Source organism: Poecilia formosa, unplaced genomic scaffold, assembly GCF_000485575.1.
Source record: "Poecilia formosa unplaced genomic scaffold, Poecilia_formosa-5.1.2 Scaffold22, whole genome shotgun sequence".
NCBI lineage: Eukaryota > Metazoa > Chordata > Actinopteri > Cyprinodontiformes > Poeciliidae > Poecilia > Poecilia formosa.
In genome coordinates, this window is record NW_006799961.1 from 1,626,190 (window position 1) to 1,648,376 (window position 22,187).

Sequence of the window (22,187 nt, forward strand, 5' to 3'; positions counted from 1 at the left end):
TCTTAAGGCCCGCCCTTTTAATGGAATGTTGAAAAGTGATTGGATATTTCCGAGGTAGCTGGGCAGGGCATGATTGTTAGTTGACAGCTCATGCTAGCTAGTGTCATGTCAAAAATGGAAAATATAACTTTTGTAAATAAAGATGTTTATTTTTCTGCTCTTCAAGTGCTTAAGCAAATACAAAAAAATACGAGCAAATGATTGTTGTACCGTCTTAATTTAGAAAACCTGCTGAAATTAAATGATATATCTTTGAACTACATTACCCACAATGCAAGCTCGGGCGCACGCGTTAAGAGTCAACGCCAAAGTCACAACAAGGAAGTAAATTCTCGTGCTGCCTGTATTTCTTGTAGTAATCTTGTTACAAAGAGGGATCGCTGGTTTTGTAAAAGCATCCACTTAAAGATTACGTGATCTTGTTTCGAAACAGCAGCTTTAATCAGCCTGTTTCTTTGGATATGTTTCGGTGGCTCATTTACGAAGATAACATTTAAGGAAACATTTGTTTTGAATGGGTAATTTTTCTTTTTTCGATCCCCCATATATTATCCAAAGCGCTCTTTAAAGCACTTTATGTCAGGATCAAGTTGACGTTATATACAGGTAAGACTTATAACTCCACCGTCTCAGATCTAGCAGATTTTCTAGTACACATGAAATATAAAGGAAAAACTGTAACCATTAAAATGCCACACATTTTTTAGGTTTTTAATGTGTTTGACGTTTGGCAGATTGGCTAGTGGCATATGGTGAACGGAGCGGATTAGTCCTTTTACAAAGCCTTTCTGTAGCAGATAGATTGACTTAGCCAGTCTAATAGTAAAGCTGATATGTCTTCTATTTGAATTCTCGTTGCAAACTTTATTTTTAGCTCACTATATTTACTATATATACTTTCAATATAATCTTTACCTATGGCTTTCTACTTTTATGCTTTTTCCCTTTCCTTCATCTCAGGAAACCTCAGTGTTCCTCTGTAAAGGCAGGGCAGTCTTCAATCAAAATGAAGATGATCACCTTTTTCCTGATGGGACTAACAGTCCATGTAGTTTTCTTCCTATCTATCTTTGACATCTACTTCACATCCCCTTTGGTCCACGGCATGACACCCCAGTCCACGCCGCTGGCACCCCCTGCCTCCAGACTGGTGTTGATTGTGGCTGATGGCCTCAGAGCTGATAGTCTCTTCACGCTGCTTCCCAACAGCTCAAGTAGAACTCCATTCCTAAGGTTGGGAAATAGATTTAAAGTAGGCAATGAAGTTGAAAAACACTTTGTTTTTATTCTTTAAATAGACCTAAACTTTTTTTTACCATCAGGACCGTAATAGAGGAGACCGGCACCTGGGGCGTCTCTCATACACGTGTACCTACTGAGTCTCGGCCCGGTCACGTTGCTTTGATCGCAGGCTTCTATGAGGATGTCAGTGCAGTTGCTAAAGGTAGGCTGCTAAAAGTTGGGATTTTCCAAGAATACATTTTTGCAGGATTTTTGCATCGTCTCTTTATGAGGGTCATTAACATTTTCTTTGCATATTTTCAGGTTGGAAGGAGAATCCAGTAGAGTTTGATTCAGTGTTTAATGAGAGCAGAAGCACCTGGTGCTGGGGGAGCCCAGACATCCTCCCAATGTTTGCCAAAGGTAGTCAACAAGTTCCTACTTAGACTGAAAAAATATGATTGTTTTATTTATTTATCAAGTCAGAATAAGTAAAAAGAAAAGAGAAAGCTGAGCATGGAAAAAAGCAATTGGGTTTATTTGTTATCCTTTCACTTATAAGATACAATTTCTTCATATTGATTTAAATGTAGATGGTGTCCTATAACTTTGATATATTAAGTACGCAAGTCTTTTTCAACTCATTGATCATTTTGGGCCTTGAGTAAATGCACACAAAAAGATAAAACTCTTTAACGTTTTGTTTATTGTTTGTTTCTTGCTCTGTTTAGATGGTAAACAACACAACACAAACTAGGATTTACAGAATGATTATTGATTTTAAATGAGAACATTGCATTTTGAAATGGCATTTTTGGGGGGCGTATTTGTGTGAGTCAATCACAAAAATGATCATTTATTGCTATGAACACAATGAACCACTAACCTCTCAAGAGAATAAAAATACTTATAACAACAACAATAATATTTATTATTGTTTATTTTCACAGAATCTCTAAATGTTTCTCTTCATTTTCTGTATTGTTAAACAATGACATTGCTCATTTGCTGTTTACTATTTTAGTATTTGCATTTTCTTTTAGGTGCAACTGGTGACCATGTTTATACCCACACATACCCAGCAGAGGAAGAGGACTTTGCTTCAACAGATGCATCCAGGCTGGACACCTGGGTTTTCACTCAAGTCAAGGTACCGTTGTTGAGATGTTGATCGGAAAGATAACGGCTGCAATTTGTACATCTATGCCGACTAATTAAGTCTGCCACTTTAGATTTTTTCTTTTCAAGTATCTGCAGAGACAAGGCACCTCATGGCGCTTTCTTAGAATAACCGTGTTTCTGTTTAAACTTTGTGACAGTCCTTCTTTCAAGCCGCAAAGACTAACTCCACTCTGAAAGCCACTCTGCTTGAGGATAAAAACATCTTCTTTCTGCATTTGCTTGGCATCGACACTAATGGGCATGCTCACAGACCAATGTCACAGTAAGTAGGTTATATTGAGTTGGGATGTTTCTCTCCTGGCTTTTGGGGTTGAATTTATTGAACTTTAATTGCATATTCTTACAAATTAACAATCCCTCACGAGGCATCATTTTTGCCTTGCTCTTTGTGTTTTCTACAGGGAATACCTGGACAACATTGCCCTGGTGGACACTGGTGTAGCCGAGGTTGTGTCTTTGATGGAGGACTTCTTTGGCCATGATGGGAGAACTGCCTATGTGTTTACCTCTGATCATGGCATGACAAACTGGGGTGAGGGTTTTTGTACAGGTTTAGTTTTGATGTCTGCTACACAAGTAAGAAGAAAAGGTATTCATTTACTGCAAGTTTCCCTCTTCTAGGTTCCCACGGTGCAGGCCATCCTTCTGAAACGCTCACACCGTTAGTGGTGTGGGGAGCTGGAGTTAACAGGGCCCAGAGAGTCATAGAAGCCCAGCCATATGAGGATGGATACTTAAAAGGTATATCAACTTTTGCCAGCTTTTGAAAATGTGTGCCTGATTTCATAGAAGCCTTTTGCTTTTCTTGTTGGTCTCCTTTCCAGATTGGAACTTGGAGCATATTCGTAGAGCTGATGTAAATCAGGTGAGAAGAATGCAAACATTTTTTTTACTGTTGTGTGAATACCCCTTGAACTCTTTACAGTACAACCACAGACTTTAATATGTGCTATTGGGGTGTTATGGTATAGACCAGTACAAGTTAGCACATGGTTGTAAAGTGAAGTAAAAATGGTACAACAGTTTTATTTTATTTATAGACACATTTTATGTTTCCTATGACACATGTGTCTATGTGTCATAGACACATTTTAATGTGTCTATAAATTTGACCACTGCTCTTTGCTCTGTTATTTATAAATAAAATCCAGTGCCACCTGTGTGTAATTCAGTCTCAGTAAAAAGCTTTAGAGGTATTATAGAGAACATTAGGAAACAAACAGCATCATGAAGACCAAGGAACACAAGAAACAAGTCAGTTTGAGGAGAAAATGAGAGCAGGTTTTGGACTAGGCTTTAATTTTGTTTAATCTTTTTAGTGTATTTATTGGAAAAAAAAAATAAACATATATATATATATATATATATATATATATAGCAGTATTGTACAGCAATAAACACATGAGTTAAATATTAAAGCATCCAAGTTTCAAAAGTAACACTTGTGGTTGCTCTAAAAAAGCATCCAGCCTACAAATAAAATAGAAATATGAACACACCCCAATGTAGCATTTCACTGAGTGCTAATCCAAGCTGCAACCGTAAAACAGCACAGTAACAACTACGGACCTAATGCGCCGTTACTGTCTAACTAAACTACAAGGCAGCGGAAGGAAAACTTTCATAAGAGAAGCAGACATGAGCAAAACTGACAGTGCTCACTACTGTTTTCAGATTCTTATGTAATGCAAAGCTTTGTGCGGATCTGTCTGACAAAATTATAATTTGTAGAAATAAATTATTGCAATTTGATAAGGTCAAGTTGTGTAAACGGTTTTGCACGTTTGTTTTGTTTATTTATTTACTTCTTTTTTTTTTCTTTTTATTACAGGCTGATATTGCTCCACTCATGGCTTCGCTCCTTGGTTTGCCCATTCCAGTTAACTCTGTTGTAAGTCAGTGGATAATCATAATAATGATCAAATAGATACAATTCTCAAAATATACCTCTTCAGTGCATTATTTAGCTTGCCTGAAAGAGAATCGTCTACTCACACTTAAACAAATAGCAATATAATGTCATGTTTAACTGCTCTAGTTCCGATTTTGAGACTTGAAATCGACACGGTTCTATATGTGTGTGTTTTTCCAGGGAGTGACGCCTCTCCTCTACCTCAACAACAGTGACCAGTTCAAAGCTGAAAGCATGTACACTAATGCCATCCAAGTACTGGAGCAGTTCAAGGTATCACAGCATGCACTTCTGCTGTATACTAACTGCCATGTCGCACAGTGTGAGACTTTTGTACTACTGTCATTGGTACACAGCAATTACACCACGGTTGTTGTTTTGTTTTTTGTTTTTTTCCAATAGATGAAAATGATCCAGAAAAAAGAGACAACTCTACCTTTTCTGTTCACACCATTCCAGTGAGTACAATACACAGGATAATACAGTACAAGTTAGCTTGTTTTTTATCTTAAGATAAGCAGGTCAGTAATTTGATGATGTTTTTTTTGTTTTTTTTTCCCCAGACTCCTGACTGAGTCAAAGCAAGCCGAATTCACTCACAGGGCCCGGATACTGATACAGTTAGAGAAGTACAATGATGCTGTAAATATCAGAGAATTGATTAAACTATGTTTAAATTTAATCAGGAAATATTAGATGGGCATCAAATTGGTTCTGAGGTTTTGCTGTTTAATCCCTTCGAAAACTACAAACTGCTGTGAAATCCATAACTGTGTTTTCAATAATTGTGTGATAATATTAGCGTTCCTTTGGAATGAATCATAATCACTCCATTTGATTCCCGTATAATTTCCATCTCTTGTCAGATCACTCTGTGCCAGTCTCTGATATCCCTGTCTCTAGAGGGCCTGGTCTACTACCACACCTACGACAGGTTCTTCCTGGGTTGCAGTGTGGTGCTGGGATTCATAGGCTGGACGTCGTATGTCATCTTGGTTATACTGAGGACTCACGCCAGCCTCATTCGTCATCCCAACCTCGCTAAACAGGTGGGGACAGCAGAGTCCTTTCGCGAAAAGAGGTTTACAACTCTTGCCTGTCTTGTTAAACTGGTATTGCACTTGTGTGTGTGTGTGTGTGTGTGTGTGTGTGTGTGTGTGTGTGTGTGTNACTTGTGTGCGTGTGCGTGTGCGTGTGTGTGTGTGTGTGTGTGTGTGTGTGTGTGCGCAGAATCCCAATCAAAATTTGGCCAGGTTTTGTGTTGCTGTGGCTCTGGTGATCACTCTGTTCCTGCTTATCCAAAGAAGTCCTATTACCTACTATATATACTGCTTGCTGCCAGTTCCTGTGTGGTACTCTGCTTTAAAAGAGTAAGTAACACATTTAAAAAGAAATGTAAACAGATTAGCATCTGTACCTTTCATGATGTAAGTGTAAATTGCGCAAAGTTCCTGCATGGCCCACACTATAATTTGAGTAATCGCACGAGAAACCAAAATGCACTCAGACATATTTATTTAGGTGTCATTTAGGTCCTTTGAGGTTGCGTTGTTTGTTTTTTTTTTAATCTAGCCTCTGCAAATAGATAACAATTTCCTAATTTTCTGCCTCTTCTTCTTGACAACTGAAATATTTTCTTCGTGTTTAGGTCTGGAGCTCTGTCAGATCTGATCCGATCAGCTCCCTCTCTGCCACTCTGGAAATGTTTGGGCTATTTTGTGCTGGTTGCATTTGGGATCGAGTTGCTTGTAAGTCTCTTGAGTCCAACCCAGATCTGTTCAATCCGAGTTGTAACTGGTGCATGCAGTCTGACAACAGTCTGTATCCTGGATCACTGATTGTCATCTGCTGCCCCCAGGTGGTGAGTTTCTTTCATCGCTCCATGCTGACTGTAGGCCTGGCTTTCCTTTCGCTGTGGCCACTCCTTTCGGGATTGTTTGGCAAAGCCAAGGTAACTAGAAGATCATATTTGTGAGCTTGTGTGGGACCAATAAAAGTTAGTGATTAGATCATGGAACACTGATGCTGTTCAGGATTTTTTTATTTATTTATTTTTTTAGAATGATAAACATATTCAAACAAATACAGCAACAATATGATGTTTCCTGCTGATTCGTTTGCGTGTTAAGAATGTTGTCACTTTAATGTTGAAACCGAAACCAATCCTACGGTTTTATTTTTTCACAACAAAACAAAACAAAAAAAACCCACAAATTTTTGGCAGAGAAATTTTTTTGTTTGTTTTTTTCTTTTTTCCTTCCTGGAATTGACATATTCCAGGAAAATGTACCAATGGATGTATTTCCTGGAAAAACATCCACTGATGTGGATAAATAAAATGATGATTGCATTACGGTATGTTTTGAAGAAGACGTAAACAGTCAGACTAAACAGAACAGCTTTTTGTTTCTCAGAGTTTACACATTTACATACCAGGAAAAGCTAAATATAATCTGGTCTTCCCCAGATTCTAAAATTATTCATATCTAACTCCAAGTTTGAAATGTATTTATTAAACTGACATGGAGCAATTGAACTAAATGTCTGCTGTAATTCGAAAGATTTTGAAGAACGATTACTGTTATTCAAACACACATGATCTTTTTTTTTTTAATGATCAAGAGTGATCATCTAAATAAAAGCAATTTGCTGATATGTAGCACAAATATGTGCAGTTAGAAGCATTTCCTGTTGCCCAACAAATGTGGTAATGATTGTAAGTTTATTTGGAAACAATTTTATGTCCAACATTCAGCAGTAACAAAAAAAAAAAAAAGTAACTAGAAAACATTTGACGTAATTCCCGATCTTTCCGGAGGTGGACGTCCCAGCTAATTCAGATTGTAATGTTTTGAGAAGGTGCCGCACCTTAGACTTTACAGGCTTCAGTTAACGTAACATACAACATAGCTAACAATACAAATAGAAGAAAAAGAAAAAAAGTTTGGCAGCAAAAACTACTACATTTCTGGAATAATGTTCTTTTTAGAAAGATATGACTAGAGTAGAGACATTTGTTCTTAATTCACTTCTCCATGTTTGGTGAATTTAAAACCCAATATATTACCACAAACACCTCGCAACGACACGTTGCACCATGCAACCATCGAAGTCAACAAGGAACCTCTCTGTATGTGAAGGTTTTCTCTGTAGTGACATTGGAGTCCATGTGTTGGACTCAAAAGCTTAGAAAAAAAACCTGGTAACCTGAAACGTCTCAAAAAAGAACATGCTAACCTGTTTAAAAAAACCACTTCATATTTTTAGTCACTCTGACCTTGAAAACTATTAATACCTCAGTTCTTGTAGAAATACAGAAATCTGACGTTTCAGTTTTCTAAAGTCCAAATTGTGCGTACTAATTTTTGTTGCAATTTTTTTTTTTTTTTGCAAGTTCGTTAAACAAAATTTCACTGTGTGCTTAATCCCCCACTCACCACTGTTTGTGGTTCTTTTTGACTGTTTTCCTGTGTAGCTTCGCTCACTGAGCTGGCTTCTTGGCTGCCTGTGCTTGGCTGTTTTCCCCCTGATGCCCGTTGTGGGCAGAGAGCCTAACCTGCGTCTGGTGTGAGTACTTCCTTTATTTTGCTTGGGTTTATCAGAACATTTGCCACTGCATCCTATTATCTTCATACTCAGAAATGAAATGCTGTCACATTTAGACGTTTGGTTTTTCATTGCTCTGGTTTTTTCAACTTCTGAAGTGAAACATTTACAGTGCTTCTGGCAGGTCACAATTAAAAAAAAAAAAAAAGTAGGATTGTTTTTGTTTTGGATTTGAAGACATAAGATAAGGTGGCTTTAGATCAGTACTGTATTTTCTAGTGAAGTTGTGTAAGCATAACTTCTTTAAAACTGGGCAAAAAGCAAGTGAAAATGCATTAACTTCCCTCTTCCCAGGTATGAAAAGTGCATCATCATTTTAAGTAGAAGTTGTGGGTGGAAGTTGCTAGAAATGGTTGCAAGGATGTATTTCTTCTGTAGGTCAGACGTTTGAAGTTTTTTCCTCCATAAACATGCTTTCTCATTTGTAGAACTTTTTTTTTTTTTTATCTTATTAGCTTTTGTTAGCATTAAATTAAAATATTCCAATATATCTTCTGAAACACAGAAAAAAAAACTCAACATGTGTTCAATTTCAGGTGAATTCCCCATTTTAAGGATTTTAAGAGATTATTATTATTAATGCAGATATTTTTGAGGCACTCTGCACAGAGTTTTAGCAGGATGTCTTGACTCTCTTCCATAACACCTTTGATTTTCAAAAACAAACAAAAGAAAGTTAAAAGTTTAGTTTCTGTTTCCCTCAGTGCCTGTGCAGGCCTGCTTACTCTCTTCACTTCGGCCTGTTATCTCTGGTCATCACGGCGGAGGACACCGCTGCACACAAGCGACAGACGGCAATTTTTCAGTCAGGTAATTGTTTGCTTTTCCAGGTCCGGGTGTTATTTTCTTTGTCTTCTCAACAATTGCTAAAAGACGTATTACTTGTCAACCCCAACAGATGATCCATGTGGCCGTGTGTTTGTATGTCCCATCGCTCACACATTCCAGCCTGCAGCAGAAACAAGGCCTGCCCCTTCTAAATCAGATCATCAGCTGGAGCACATTAGGTTGGTGGACGAAAGACTTTTCTCAATGTCCCAGGAAAATCCACTGGAAGTTATTATTTAAAACGCACGTTCTGATTTGAAACAGTGATCTGATGCCACAGTGAAGCTATGTGTGCTGTCTGTCTTTTCTCAGCATCTTCTATTTTTGTTCCTCTTTTGAGCTCAACGCGTCTCTTTCACCGACTCCTCAGCATATTTTTGTCTCTCACATCCACTTACTTGCTTCTCAGTACTGGGTATGGCGAGATCTTTTTTTAAATTGAGTTGGTATTTTGTAGCTTTACAGCTTCAGAAAATCTGCCGAATGCAAACATTCTTTCTGTTCCATCCTACTTAGGTCAGAGGCCTTGTTCCCTCCGGTTTTGTCTTGGTTGATGTTTGTGTGGATCAACATTGAACAGGAGGCCTTACTCGCTCAGGGGGACTCCAGAAGACAGGAGGTAGCATTAGAATGCAAGTTATAATGAGAAAAATTTGGGGATGTGGCAGGAGGTCTGGTTTAAAAAAAAAAAAAAAAAAAATTGTGTCCACATTAACTACTATGTAGCTTTTGCTTTCGCTAGTAGACTTAAAATATAAAAGAATATAACATTTAATTGTTTTTTACTCACTCTTGCACAAAGAATCAGACCAAAGTTTTCCTACTTTAGTCAGAGAGAGATCACAGAATCATGTCTGTCATAATATTTTTTACTGTTATGCCTTTAAATAGTTGGTGAAAGAACAAATAGTAAGGTTGTGGCTTTGTGTTTGTGGAAAAACCTCAAACCTTCTAGAGAATTTCTTTTTTGCATGTTATAAGTATAAGTTGGTGTGAAATGTTGGTATTAATACCAGAACAAATGCAAAAGTCCTTGTGAAGATGCAGGCTGAAGTCATTACTCACTGCAAAACAAATTCTGCAACAACATAGCCTGAAAGACCATTCAGCTAGGAAATAATCATTTCTCCAAAAGCAATTAAAAAAAAAAAATGCGAAATTGAATACAGTGACAAATATTGTTATTTTGTGTGATAAAACTGTAACTGAAGTGTTTGGCTAGAGTCGGTCAAACAAGTCTTCCAAATGAACCATGACCCTAACCATGCAACCAGATAAGTCACAAAGTGGTCTAAATACAACAAAGTCGAATGGCCCCTGCAAAGACGTGATCTCAGTCATGGAAAATGTGCCTGTTGAGCTGAAAAGTTCTGCAAGGAAGCACAAAAAACCAAAACAAAACAAAAAAAAAAAACAGACTCTGTTACACTGTCTGGAGAAATGGGCCAAAATGGTGTGGATCACCTACAGAAGCCAGTTTGTTTCTCAAAACCTGTAGTTCATCTCTTAAAATTACATATCTGTGTCAGTGAACATATCAGTGCCTCAGAATGACACGTCCTTGTCTCATTGTTTTTGGATAAAACAGTTTTGATTAGTCTTGTCAATATAGCAATGTACTCCAGAGGAATGTTCTGTAAACAATGGCTAAAGTTTTGATGACAAAATATCGTAAATTGTAATTGTGGGGGATCAATAGCACTCCTCTTCCTCTTCTTCTCTCTGACTTTTGACCCCATCCAAATTTTTGTCTAATGTTGCCACAAGCTTTTCACCCACATTTCTTCTGCGGTAGACCGTTTGTTCACATGTGAAGTTGGAAACAGAATTAATGCGATGTATCGCATGTTGTGAGAACATGGTGAATATAGTTTGAAGTCAGGCAAGTGACCTTTCTGGTGGGAGATATTTTATCAGGTTTTTACTCAGTCGATCATGCGCCAAATGCAAATTGCTCCTTAAAAACGCCCAAAAGTGGTTTCTAATTGTGTTCCTTTGTTTTCAGCTGTCCACAATTGACTTCTCAGCCAACATTGACATTACCAAAATCCGACAGCTGAAGCTGGACGACATCAGAAGATCATATTTTTTTGTATCCTTGGTGTGCTGTAATTGTTTGCAATTAAACCACAAGAACTAACTGAGCTAGTAAATTGAGGTGCTTTATTCTCAGAGGGTTGTTAAAGGTAGTCCTTATGAGCTTAGATAACCTTTATAGAATTTTAGCAGCACCCTTAAAATAGTTAAATAATATGTTACATTCACATTACTTCAGTTTTTTCCCTATTATTTTCTTCAGGTATTTTTTATAATAACAGCTTTCTTTGGCACAGGGAACATAGCGTCCATTAACAGGTAGGATAATGTTTGTGTGTTTGAACGTCCTTTTTTCTTGTGCTTGTTTTTGTGTTACAAATGACACGACGCGTGAATGGGATAGTTGTAGGCGCTGAGGTTTTAGTGAACCCATCTTGTGTGCTTGGTCTCATCAGTGTTTGCTTTATTAAAGATGCCTTCTGATCATTTAAATAGAGGAAGCAGAGAAGTGAACTGTGAAAACGTATTTCCGTTTATGATGTGCTTTAGTTTGTTTAGTGAAACTAGTCTCTGAAGGTTTTGAACCAAGACATTTTCTTTGCCACCAACAGAATTACAGAAATGTGAAGTTTAAAAGCAACATGTTAATGGTCTGCTGTTCTTCTCAAAACTGGTTCTTTTTTTTTATGTTTCTGATTTACTTTAACTCTAGTTTTCTCTGTAGTTACTGATGCTTCCTCTTTTTGCTGTTGTCTAGTTTTGACCCAGCCTCCATCTACTGTTTCCTCACTGTTTTCAACCCGTTTATCATGGGGGGGCTCATGATGTGGAAGGTAGGCCACTCTAGGTGTTTGTTATGTCATGTCGTGTGAAGAACTTCACAGTATTATTCATTTCTCTTTACATTTCCCCATTAAAATGTGAAGAGGAACTCACTCAACTTATAGACAAACATGAAATTGTGAAGCAGAGAGAAAAAGATTGAATGTTTTTTTTGTGTGTGTGTGTTTTTTTTTTTACATAACAATCTGAAAGGAGTGATATGCACTTGCATTTGCCTCAGCCCCACTGAGTCGATGCTTCCTAGTATTCTTTTCCCTTCATTGCAATTACAACTGCAAATCTTTTGGAGCACGTTTCTTATAGCTTTACATATTTGAAGGCTACATTTTTTTCCACCCCGTTTTCATTCAGACGGAGCTCAGCCTCAGTCAGATTGATTGGAGAGTATTTGAGGACACCGATTTTCAAATCAAGGATTATTTCTTTGATCTGCACTAACTCCATGAGTTTATCGTGGGCCGCATGGCTGCCTGATTTAATTAAGGCTGGCTTTTTGTCAGTTTAAGCAGACAGACATGCCTGGGTTGGTCCGCAGGTGTCGTGCACTTCCATTGTCAGATTATGGATTGAACTGTTCTCTGTTAAATGTTCGCTGCAACGGTGGTAGGAGTTTGCTCTGGAATTCAATTCCTTCTCCATGTAGTCGAGCAAGAAGCTTCAACCACCTCGCCTGCTGGTATTAATTAGAAGGGCAGATGATGCGATATAGCAGCCTCTCTTCTGTCAGACTGCCCCCACCCAGGCTACAATCCAATAGCTTCCCATCACCAGCGTGTGAATGTGTGCGCCAATTACAATTGCTGATTTCATGTTGATTGTCTTTAAGTTTCTTTAAAATTGTATTTTTTTGTTCCCTCTCAGGTTATTATTCCATTTATCATAGTAATGTGTACCTTTGAGACCATCCAGGTTGCAACACAGCTCTCATCAAGAAGGTAATTTTGGTCTGACGTTTGTATCTGACATTTTGTTCAAGTTCAATTTATCAACACGAACACATTTTTATTCTGTTAAGAAATATAAAATACAAATTGCATCTATGCTGTTTCTGCAGTACACGGATATTGTTGCACATTTTGGTTGTTTTGTTCATGTTTTCTTTCCATTTGATTTTTTTTTTTTTTTATGTCCTCTTCCTTTCCAGTTTATTCCTCATTGTCCTGGTTATTTCTGATGTCATGGCACTGGTAAATTACTTGAGATAATATCAGACTACTGGGCAATTTAATTCACACCCTAAAAAGCCTTATTGGCTCAATACCTTTTCTGATTAATGTAGAATTTATGTGAACATTACATGGTAACTGTTTAACTTCCTTGTCCTCAGCATTTCTTCTTCCTGGTGCAAGACTATGGAAGCTGGTTGGATATTGGCACAAGGTAAGTCCACAAGAACACAGTTGGTGTTGATAAAACACCAGCTACTCATTACATATTTTCACAGATTGTTTCCACTTCTTTTTGTTTTGCTGCTGTTCTGTCACCTGCAATACACAGATTTACCTAAAAAAAAAAAAAAAAACGTATATTTTTTTGTGTGCTACAGCATTAGTCACTACGTGATAGTGATGTCGATGACGATCTTCCTGATGCTGCTAAGTGTGGTCACACACGTTCTCACCTCAAAAAGACTCATCCTGTGGAACAGATCGAAGATGCACTTTCCTTAGATACAAATTTATTTTGCCTCAAAAGTTGTAGGTTGTGTATGCCAAATGTTTTGTATTTATTCTGTCTAGATATACTTAGTATAGTTTTTATATAAATGCATTAATGTGGAAAGTACCTTCAATGAGCTCAAGAATCAATTTTGCCAAGCCCTGTTTTTACACCACCCTCTAAACACCCAGTGATTTTTTTTTTTCAGGTGTAATTGTAAATTAAATAAAAAATAATTGGACGTGTGTTTTGAGTATTTAACTATAAATTAATCTTTTTTTTTTTAAACAAACTCTGGATTTGTGATTTTAAAGTTTAACACAAGCTTGTGTAAAGGGTACATGGAATTTAATAAAGGGAAAGGATGTTTTTACCTGTTGTTGCATATTCACTAATAAAAAAAAAAGGAACCAGGAACTGATTTGTCTGTTTACTAGCTGATTTATACAAGATACAATTTGACAGTAATAGAAACATGTTGCATCAGACCCGTAGCCTTTACTAATATGTTTGGAGTATGTTATCCAAAATAGACCTTTTTGAGTTTTATATCATGTTATTATGTCATTTCGTGTGAGGGAATCACACACATACCTGGATTGTTGCTTTTAACGCAACAATCGTTAAAGCAACAATCTTTAACAATTGTTGCTTTAACGGTTGTTGCCTTTCAAGAGTGTCTTAATGTTTGCTCAGGGTATGCCTTGATGCCTCATAGTCATCAGATATATACAGCATTTTAATGTCAAGTGAAGGTAACATAGTACCTTACTTGTGTTATAAAATGGCACCATGTGCCTGAAAAATACATAATACCCCCCCATTAACAGTAGAAATTTATCTTAATTTAAAAAAAAAACAAAACTGCTGATCAAACTTAATTCTGCAGGAGAAATTTTTAAATTCCACTTATTTACAGACAAAGGCATAAACAGCTTGCATTGTAAACTGAGCAAATTAGCAGCAAGAAAGAACAAGGCGCTGAACGTGCAGACAGTTTATGATCGAAACCATAATTTACCACAGGGACGGTATTTTTAGTTTTTTTTTTTTATCACTACAGATCACACCTAAGCCTAAGCTGCTACTTTTGTGGTAGATCAACAAGATATAATCAGTTAAAAAATACATAAAATTGTACTCAAGGAAGAACAGTACTAATTCAGTAATTTTCTACTCAAGTAGTAAGAAGGAGTCGTCTAAAAATATAAGAGTTAAAAAAAGAGAAAAATAAGGTCTACCAGAGTACTGAGTAACTTTTTGATCATAAAATGTGGTTTATCTGGTCAATGTTCTAGTCCAACAAGAAGAACTTCCTCATGTGGCTCTTTACTGTAGCTTGAATTCCCAAGCAAGCACTCAGTTAATATGCGATTGAGGAATTTACAGGTTAGTGCGAGTGTTGTATTAACCCACCTTCGCTTAGTTCAATGCAACAAGACCTAAGCCTAAGCTGCTAAACTGTGCCCAAAAGAGGAATATTTTACCTTTGATGGTCAAGCCGAAAACAGAGAGCAATGCAAGTATACAGGTAGAGAAACTGTCTTTGGATAATTATTCTATTGTTTTCTGATATTTCTTTATGTTGATCCAACCTTTCCTTTTCAGCCATACTTGATGAATCCCTCTTAAACTCGTCTCTTATTTACTTAGAAAGGTCCATATTTGGTCTGAGTATTCTCTTGAATTTAACCCCATCATGCATGAATTATGTTCCTGTAAGTCAGGATTTTTTTAAAAAGTGTTTTTGATTTTCTTAGGGCATAAAAATAAGGGACCTTTTTTTTTTTTGTAAAAATATATATATATTTTTTAGGATTTGTCCAAGTGTCCACTTAGGTGGACAACATGCGCTTATGTCTATTCAACTAATGAAAGCTGTATATTGTGAATATATTTTGACATTATTTAACAGAATGCATAAATATATAACATTCTATTCAACTCTTATCTTGCTCTAATGTTAACTATTATAGATCCCTTAATTCAGTCCCTCTCATTCAACCGCTTGGTCTCATTTTAGTCTTATTTTGGCTCCTTCTCAAGTAGTATGATTTTATTATGGAGATTTTTAATTTTATAAAACTAACAACATTGAATATGACACTTCAGCCATTCTGTTGTTTTCTGTCTCTTCAGTTTTAGACTTCTAAAAATCAAGGCTATCTTGTATGAAGATGTGCATAGCACCCAGGTTGCAAACAACACATCGGATGCAGATGTATTTAGTTTTGTCTGCAGGTTGGATCATTTGCATGTTGATATTTTTGGCTGCAGTGAGGTAGGGCCAGTGTTCTCCAGACCTCAGCCTGATCTCATGGGTTTGTCTTAGACCAATGGTGTCCAAAGTCGATCCTGCAGGACCGGCATCCTGCACATGCAGTTCTCTCTCTACTTCAACACACCTGGATCAAATGGTGGCTCATTAGAAGACCTAAGGGGAAATGCTGAGGAGGAAGTTGCTACCACCAGGCAGAGAACTAGAACATGCAGGATCTTGGACCTCAAGGCAGAGGACACCACTGCCCTAGATGGGATGGCACTGGTACTCTTGAGCGTGTCTGGATGGAACCCTCATTTATTAGCACACAAGCTACAGATTCCTTGAAATGTAACAGATTCACCTTCTCCAAGAAGTGAAAAAACACTAAGTATGATGTCAAGATGAAGACCTGGCTCTGATGATCAATACATTCTTGACCTCGGGTATCTGAGGTATGACATGATTCCATATTTATTACTGGAAATGTCTTCACTTCCTGATCTGTTAAGGCCAGCATTTGATTTCTTTTTTGGACTGCATGCAGGTTTGTAATCTGTAGGTTCCAGTTATTTCATGTCCCTCAACATCTTGATTTACCTCAGTGATCAAAGGTTCTTCATCATCCTCATCTCCACTGCAGCTACTGCTCCCATTGGCCGGTAACGTATGAAAACTTTACTTCTTAATGGCAACAATGGACATCAAGTTAAGAACTAAAATATGTAAGTTTATTTACTGTCAAAATATTTGCTGGAAATGTTGCATATTGTAGATATAGTCAGAGTATTGATATCAATACTTGTCAAAATATTGTCACTGGTGCATGCCGTCCACTTCAGTGGACAGGTGATCAGTAGTAATTTTCTCCAAATACAAAGTTGTTATTTAGAAAATACATCAGTAGTATTAGTCTTTAGGGGTTTCTTGATGTCTTTTTTTTTTTTTACCTGCAAGAGTTTTCCACCGTAGGAGGGGGGACTGGATATTTCCGAGTTAGTCTGATATGCTTCCGTCTGTCAGCCATATTGGATTTAACAAAAACATTCTTCCACTTGCAATAGATGGACAGTAGTTGGCAGTGTTTTGCCTGATGCACTAGTGTCTACTTCAGTGGACTGTGTGCATTTATAACATAAAAATCCACAAGAAACACAAGAAAGTGGCCTTTAGATAGCTGTGCACTGTAGTGACCACTATGCGTGAAAGGGTTAAATACAATCTTTGTAGTTGGTTACTACAGTTGGAGCTATATATTCATCTTGCCTGGCATTGACAATGAGGCATGTCTATTTTCCTTCTGGACCTCTTACCACTGTGACCTGGAAATTAGTTCAGGATGAAACTATTTAAATATTGTTCATTTATTTGTGTTTTTGTTTGCATCTAATGCAAGCCAAAAGCAAGGCAGAGCTGAGGCTATTGGTGTTTTCAATTTCTCTCTTGCTATAAATGCCTAGTAAGAGACTTGTATTTGTATAAAATATTTCTGTGGAGTCCTTCTAAATATATTATGCAATTTTCCCGGCTGCCAAAGCTAAAGCTCTGCTAATGCTAAGAAGTTAGCCACCATTAGTTCTGCAGTGTTAAAATCATAGCTTGTTCTCTTCTTGCAAAAATTAACCGTAAGGTGTATACACAAGTAGTGGTAAGTACCACCAGTACATGTGGGACTCACAAGAATGGCTAAGTAGCATCACAGCCACTATTTCCTTTGTTGTTTGATGAGCTGCTAACCCTAGATGCCTGTGGTTTGTTTACCAAGTTGTCAATCCATGTCTGTGTTTCACACACAGTTTTTCCACACACAAACATTGTAGGTTTTTGTTGTTGTTTTTTAATATGTTTATCCTCTGCTCGGATTACAAAATGGTTGTTTGAACTCCTGGCAGCTCCTGTATTTTTATTAATATTATTATTATTATTATTTGTCAACTTTTAGAGATAATTTGGCCTCATTCTAATTCCTCAAACCAAACCTTGGTTCTTAAAAGTACATATTCACACTGATCTGTGATAGCCCTCCGTTTGTTTATCGGTTGTTGGTGTTACAATTTTATTCCTGGTTCCTTTTTACTACTTTTTCCTTAGATCACTAGTTTTCTTCTTTTTTTTAAATCTGTGCTTAGAAGTTTAGTTTAGTTAAATGTTTTGATCTAAATTGCTTACTTTGTTAATAATTGCCTTCAGTACTTATTGTTTTATTCACACCAAACCTGTTGTGGCTTTGCAGTTGTGCTACAATCTTTCCATTTTGAAGTGATTTATTGAACAGAGCTCAAATGCCCAAAACTCGTGACATTTTTTTATAACAATGCTATAAAAAAAAGGTCACAACTTTATCACTTACGTTGTTCCTTGGTCTGATGCTTTTTGCTTGTTAATGTTATCTAATAAACATTTAAAGCCTAGTCTAAACACACAGCTGAACACACAGCTGGATTTAAACTGGGACTGAATAATACACAGGCAGACGCTGCTAATTGGTGACTTCTGGATGCAATTGATCACACTTTTATTTAGAGCTTTCAGTAAAGGGAAAAATGGTGTCGCAAACTTGAAAGACTTACATTCCAACATAAGTTTTTTGATTGAACAAAACCAAACAAGAACTTCAAAACACTGAAAAATACAAACAACCCCATCGGAGAGTTTACAGGATATTGATTGGTTTTCCTATTTAAATTATGAATAAACTGGTCTCAGCAGTTGGTGTGAGAGCATATTTACACAACATTGAAATTGGGTCAATTCAGTGTTACTCATCTCTCCACATGGGGCTATTGCACACACTCAACAGCATTCGAACAAAAAGTATTGCTGTAGCAGACTTAAAATTCAAGAGACTGATTTTTTTTGACAACCTTAAGAAACGCTATAAGCAAATGTAGAAGCACACTGACCAGAGACTACCAAAGAACTTCATAGTTCTATGAAGAACTATGACCATTGTTTTTGTTTTGTTTTTCTTGAAAACTGATGGTCACATTTCTTCATATAAAATAAAGAGCTTCATAATTCTTTATTTCAAGAACTATGACCATCAGTTTCTTCAAAGAAACTGATGGTATCAGGTTTCCAGTTTGACACTGATCAAATAACATCAACTAGAAGTAAACACTCAATTGCTTTGGACATTCTTTTATGGGTTCAAATAAGAAATCAATTTATAAAATGAGCCTGATAAATACATGAATCTGGGGGAAAAAAGCTGAAGCTGAACTGAAAGTTGTCCTTTTAGTGGGCTAATGATCATCATGCAAGTGAAACCTCTAACTAAGGGTTTGAAATTAAGGAACAAGACATGTATGTCTTCCATTTTGACAGAAATTTTTTGCATAGTAAAATAAATCACAAGACCAGATGTGTATTTTATTACAGGGTCAACAAACTAAACCCACATGCAGCTTTGCATACTCACGTTGAAGCAACAGAGTGTAACTGTGGCTTGCGCAAGTTGCCATGGGTACTGCAGCTTCCTCAGACAGTTCAGAAAGTCCCTCACAGAAACCCATAGACTAAATTATGGATGGATGATATTCAGATTTTATGAAAATAGTCAAATAGTAACAGTGTAATCTACATTATGCAGCATCACAAACTTATAATTCCGTTGTTGTACAATGACAATTTGTAAAACTTGATAAAAGTAGTGTGATATTTATTTATTTATTTATTTTTACTGCAAAACCCATGGGAACCAGTTGGCATCAACAACACCTAAAACATTTGCAATGCTTGCAACTGACTGCAATATTTAAAGATATATGTCAACATCGCTACTCGTACCATGATATCCTGAGTAACTTCTCTTTACATGTTTATCAGCATATGCTATGGCGATATAATGCAACAGCCTGCTACCACACAGTTAAGAAATTTCAGATGCTCTCAGATTTTTATACAAATAAGAATTCATTAGATTTATGTATACCATAAATGCTATGAGGTAAAATAAACTATAAGCTTGTACAAATTAAGTTGGATAAATGTAAAGGACATTTTTTGACATTAATAAAAGTAATTTGCTGTATGTGAGGTATAATTAATTATGTAAATGTTGTATTTCTTGGAGGTAAAGAATAGCAACAGCAGCAAGAAAAAAAAAAGCCCCAAAAAACAGAGTACAAACATAGGGTGGCCAAAAGAAGGAAGCTACCATTTCTGTGGTTATGCTGACATGAAGTCACCTCCTGTTTCAAACAAAGTACAGACAGGCAGTATGCAAAAGGGCTCTTGACACCGACACACGTAGCTCATTTCAATAACCTACACTAACTTTAGACACAGCAAATTGCATATTTGTGAAAGCGTTTGGATGCTTAATGACTTTGTCGAAAGTTGGAGTTGTCACTCCAGTGGGATGAAGGATAGACAGAGTTTCTAACGTTTTGCTGGGACTCCTAAAATCAGGCAGGAGCCAAATCTTTGACTACAAGGTAAGTCTACATGGGAAGCTTATAGGTTACATCTCTTCTTCTGCTCAGCATGAGGTTGTTGCTTTGTTCTCTTTATTAATACACAAGCAAGACACATTGTCAAAATATTCTTCAAAAGAAAATCAATTTTTTGTTGTTGTAAGTAGTGCTAATCTGGTGTTTAGGGGGAAATTTATTGCTGCTAACCAAGCTGCCTGACCAAGCAATAGTAAGGCACTAAGTTCTCTAAATTAGCTCTAAATTTATTTTATAAGATGTGTTCATTCAAATGATACCGACCCTTCCTGTAAGTCACTGACAGTCTTACAACAGAACTGAGTCCTGAGCTTTGAATATTTCTATTAAGAATTTTAACTCATGTATAGTTGTACATTTTAGTATTTTTGTTTCAAAAACCTTAATGTAAATTGGTCATATTTTTTTTTTCAAAACAAACTGCAAGAGGATGGTGATAAGAGAACCTTCAAAAGTAAAAATGTCTTTACTTATGAAATGATGATGAGATGCGTCAGCGTCATGGTTTCATGAACAGAAGTGAATGTGCTTGTGAAAAAAATACAAAACCTAAATAGACTGCAGAAAGGCCAACTCGACAAAACAGAATGCATCAGACTGAGAATAAAAAGGTAAATTAGTCTGGACGGTATAGCACATGTAAAGGTTATAGGTAGCTTTTGTAACAAATTACATTTTCACATTTTACACAAGACGGAATACATAGCTGAATAAGTTCCTATAGTACCACGCCTGTATTTTATTTTACCAAGATTTTTAGGTTATAAAAAGCCAACAATGACTCTCACATTTTCTTCCCTGTCATTATAGCACTACCCATTTAACTGTTACACCAACTTCCTTTTTGTCTCCAACAATGGATTTTGTTTGAAACCTTCTGTCTTTAGGATGAATTCCAGCGTGACCCCGCAGCATCCGTCTACCTCCATGACGACTCAGAACGTTACACCAACCGCTGCTCCATCCCCAGATTTTCACATTACCCTCACGGTCATCTACTCTGTGGTTCTGCTGTGCGGTACGGTCAGCCTGAGCCTGATGATGCACATCTTGAAGTCCAGTGCTGCTTCTGCCACCTCTATTACCGTGTTTAACCTCATTTTCGCCCACTTCGTCTTCCTTCTGACGGTGCCCTTCAGAATTTACTATTATGTAACCAATGAGTGGAAGTTGGGTCCCGAGTGGTGTAAAATGGTGAGCGCTATGATCCACATTCACATGTACATGTCTTTTTTGCTCTACATGATCATCCTCGTCACTCGCTTGTGGCCACACTACTGCAGGACCAGGCAGGTGGAGCCCTTAGGCAGGATGCAAGCACTCATCGGCAGTGTAGTGATGTGGGTCATTGTGCTCATCTTAATCCCTTGCATCATTTTTTCTTTTTATGGCAAGTCAGATCAAGATAAAAATTCCACTCATTGCTTTCATTTTGCAGAAAGCATGACATCTGCCAAAGAGCTGAACTACATATTAAGCACACTGGTGATAGTGGTTGCTGTTGTGTTGACAGCCCTTCAGGCCAACGTCCTGTGGACTCTGTACAAAAGGGATCGCCAGGGATGCAGGTCTCAGCAAGACTTCGGGGCTCAACTGAAGAGCCTCTGCTTCACACTGATCATGCTAATCTGCTACGTTCCCTACCATAGTTTCCGGCTGCATTACATCGGGCAACCTGAGCTTGAACCTATCAACGAAGTCTTACTGAGCCTGACCACTTTCAACTGTTTGGACATGCTCACCTTCCTGGGGAGGAGAACACTCCACATGTGCTTTAGAAGAAGGACTGTGTGAACACAATAACTGTGAATGTGCATACAGGAGACAAACTGATGTAAAACGTCGACATGTGTTTCTATTTTCTATTTCTTGTTGATCTTTATTTGATATCAAATTGTGATCCTTTTGCCTGCTTCATTATCTAACCAATATTATTTCAGCTGATTATTATTATTATTATTATTATTATTATTATTATTATTATTGCAGAAATGCTTGGTTGTTGAATTAATAAAAAATGTTTTTGCCAGAGATTATGAACTCAGGTCCAGTTCTGATATTGTATTTATGAATAGCAGAAATTTATATGATGCCGAGTAATAAATGCAATCTGAAAACCACTTTGAACTCGACTACAAGATAAATAAACCTCTGCCATCTGCTGGACTTTATCTGTACTACACAT

At 37.1% G+C, this 22,187-nt stretch overlaps 2 protein-coding genes across 2 annotated transcripts; both read left to right on the forward strand.

Annotated features, from left to right (window-relative positions):
* The first annotated feature begins 292 nt into the window (after positions 1-292).
* Positions 293-13,705, forward strand: pign (phosphatidylinositol glycan anchor biosynthesis, class N). The gene is made up of 29 exons (XM_007547897.2): positions 293-606; positions 961-1,233; positions 1,323-1,444; positions 1,546-1,644; positions 2,265-2,371; positions 2,541-2,665; positions 2,805-2,935; positions 3,025-3,144; positions 3,228-3,268; positions 4,235-4,294; positions 4,496-4,588; positions 4,718-4,773; positions 4,879-4,957; positions 5,182-5,364; positions 5,546-5,685; positions 5,964-6,063; positions 6,174-6,266; positions 7,791-7,882; positions 8,626-8,731; positions 8,820-8,928; positions 9,062-9,164; positions 9,266-9,368; positions 10,755-10,841; positions 11,049-11,104; positions 11,544-11,619; positions 12,491-12,564; positions 12,774-12,816; positions 12,957-13,009; positions 13,176-13,705. The coding sequence occupies exons 2-29, from the start codon at positions 1,007-1,009 to the stop codon at positions 13,297-13,299; spliced, it is 2,802 nt and encodes a 933-aa protein (XP_007547959.1). The 5' UTR covers positions 293-606; positions 961-1,006; the 3' UTR covers positions 13,300-13,705.
* Positions 13,706-19,446: 5,741 nt separating this feature from the next.
* Positions 19,447-22,122, forward strand: gpr141 (G protein-coupled receptor 141). Its single transcript, XM_007547898.2, has 2 exons — positions 19,447-19,987; positions 20,890-22,122. The coding sequence occupies exon 2, from the start codon at positions 20,891-20,893 to the stop codon at positions 21,794-21,796; it is 906 nt and encodes a 301-aa protein (XP_007547960.1). The 5' UTR covers positions 19,447-19,987; position 20,890; the 3' UTR covers positions 21,797-22,122.
* Positions 22,123-22,187: the final 65 nt, after the last annotated feature.

Excerpts from the sequence above, each read along its gene's own strand:
- pign (XM_007547897.2), top strand. The coding sequence starts at position 1,007 with ATGAAGATGATCACCTTTTTCCTGATGGGACTAACAGTCCATGTAGTT. Across the intron at positions 7,883-8,625 it reads GAGCCTAACCTGCGTCTGGT|TGCCTGTGCAGGCCTGCTTA; the intron begins GTGAGTACTTCC and ends TGTTTCCCTCAG. Across the intron at positions 12,565-12,773 it reads ACACAGCTCTCATCAAGAAG|TTTATTCCTCATTGTCCTGG; the intron begins GTAATTTTGGTC and ends CTTCCTTTCCAG.
- gpr141 (XM_007547898.2), top strand. The coding sequence starts at position 20,891 with ATGAATTCCAGCGTGACCCCGCAGCATCCGTCTACCTCCATGACGACT.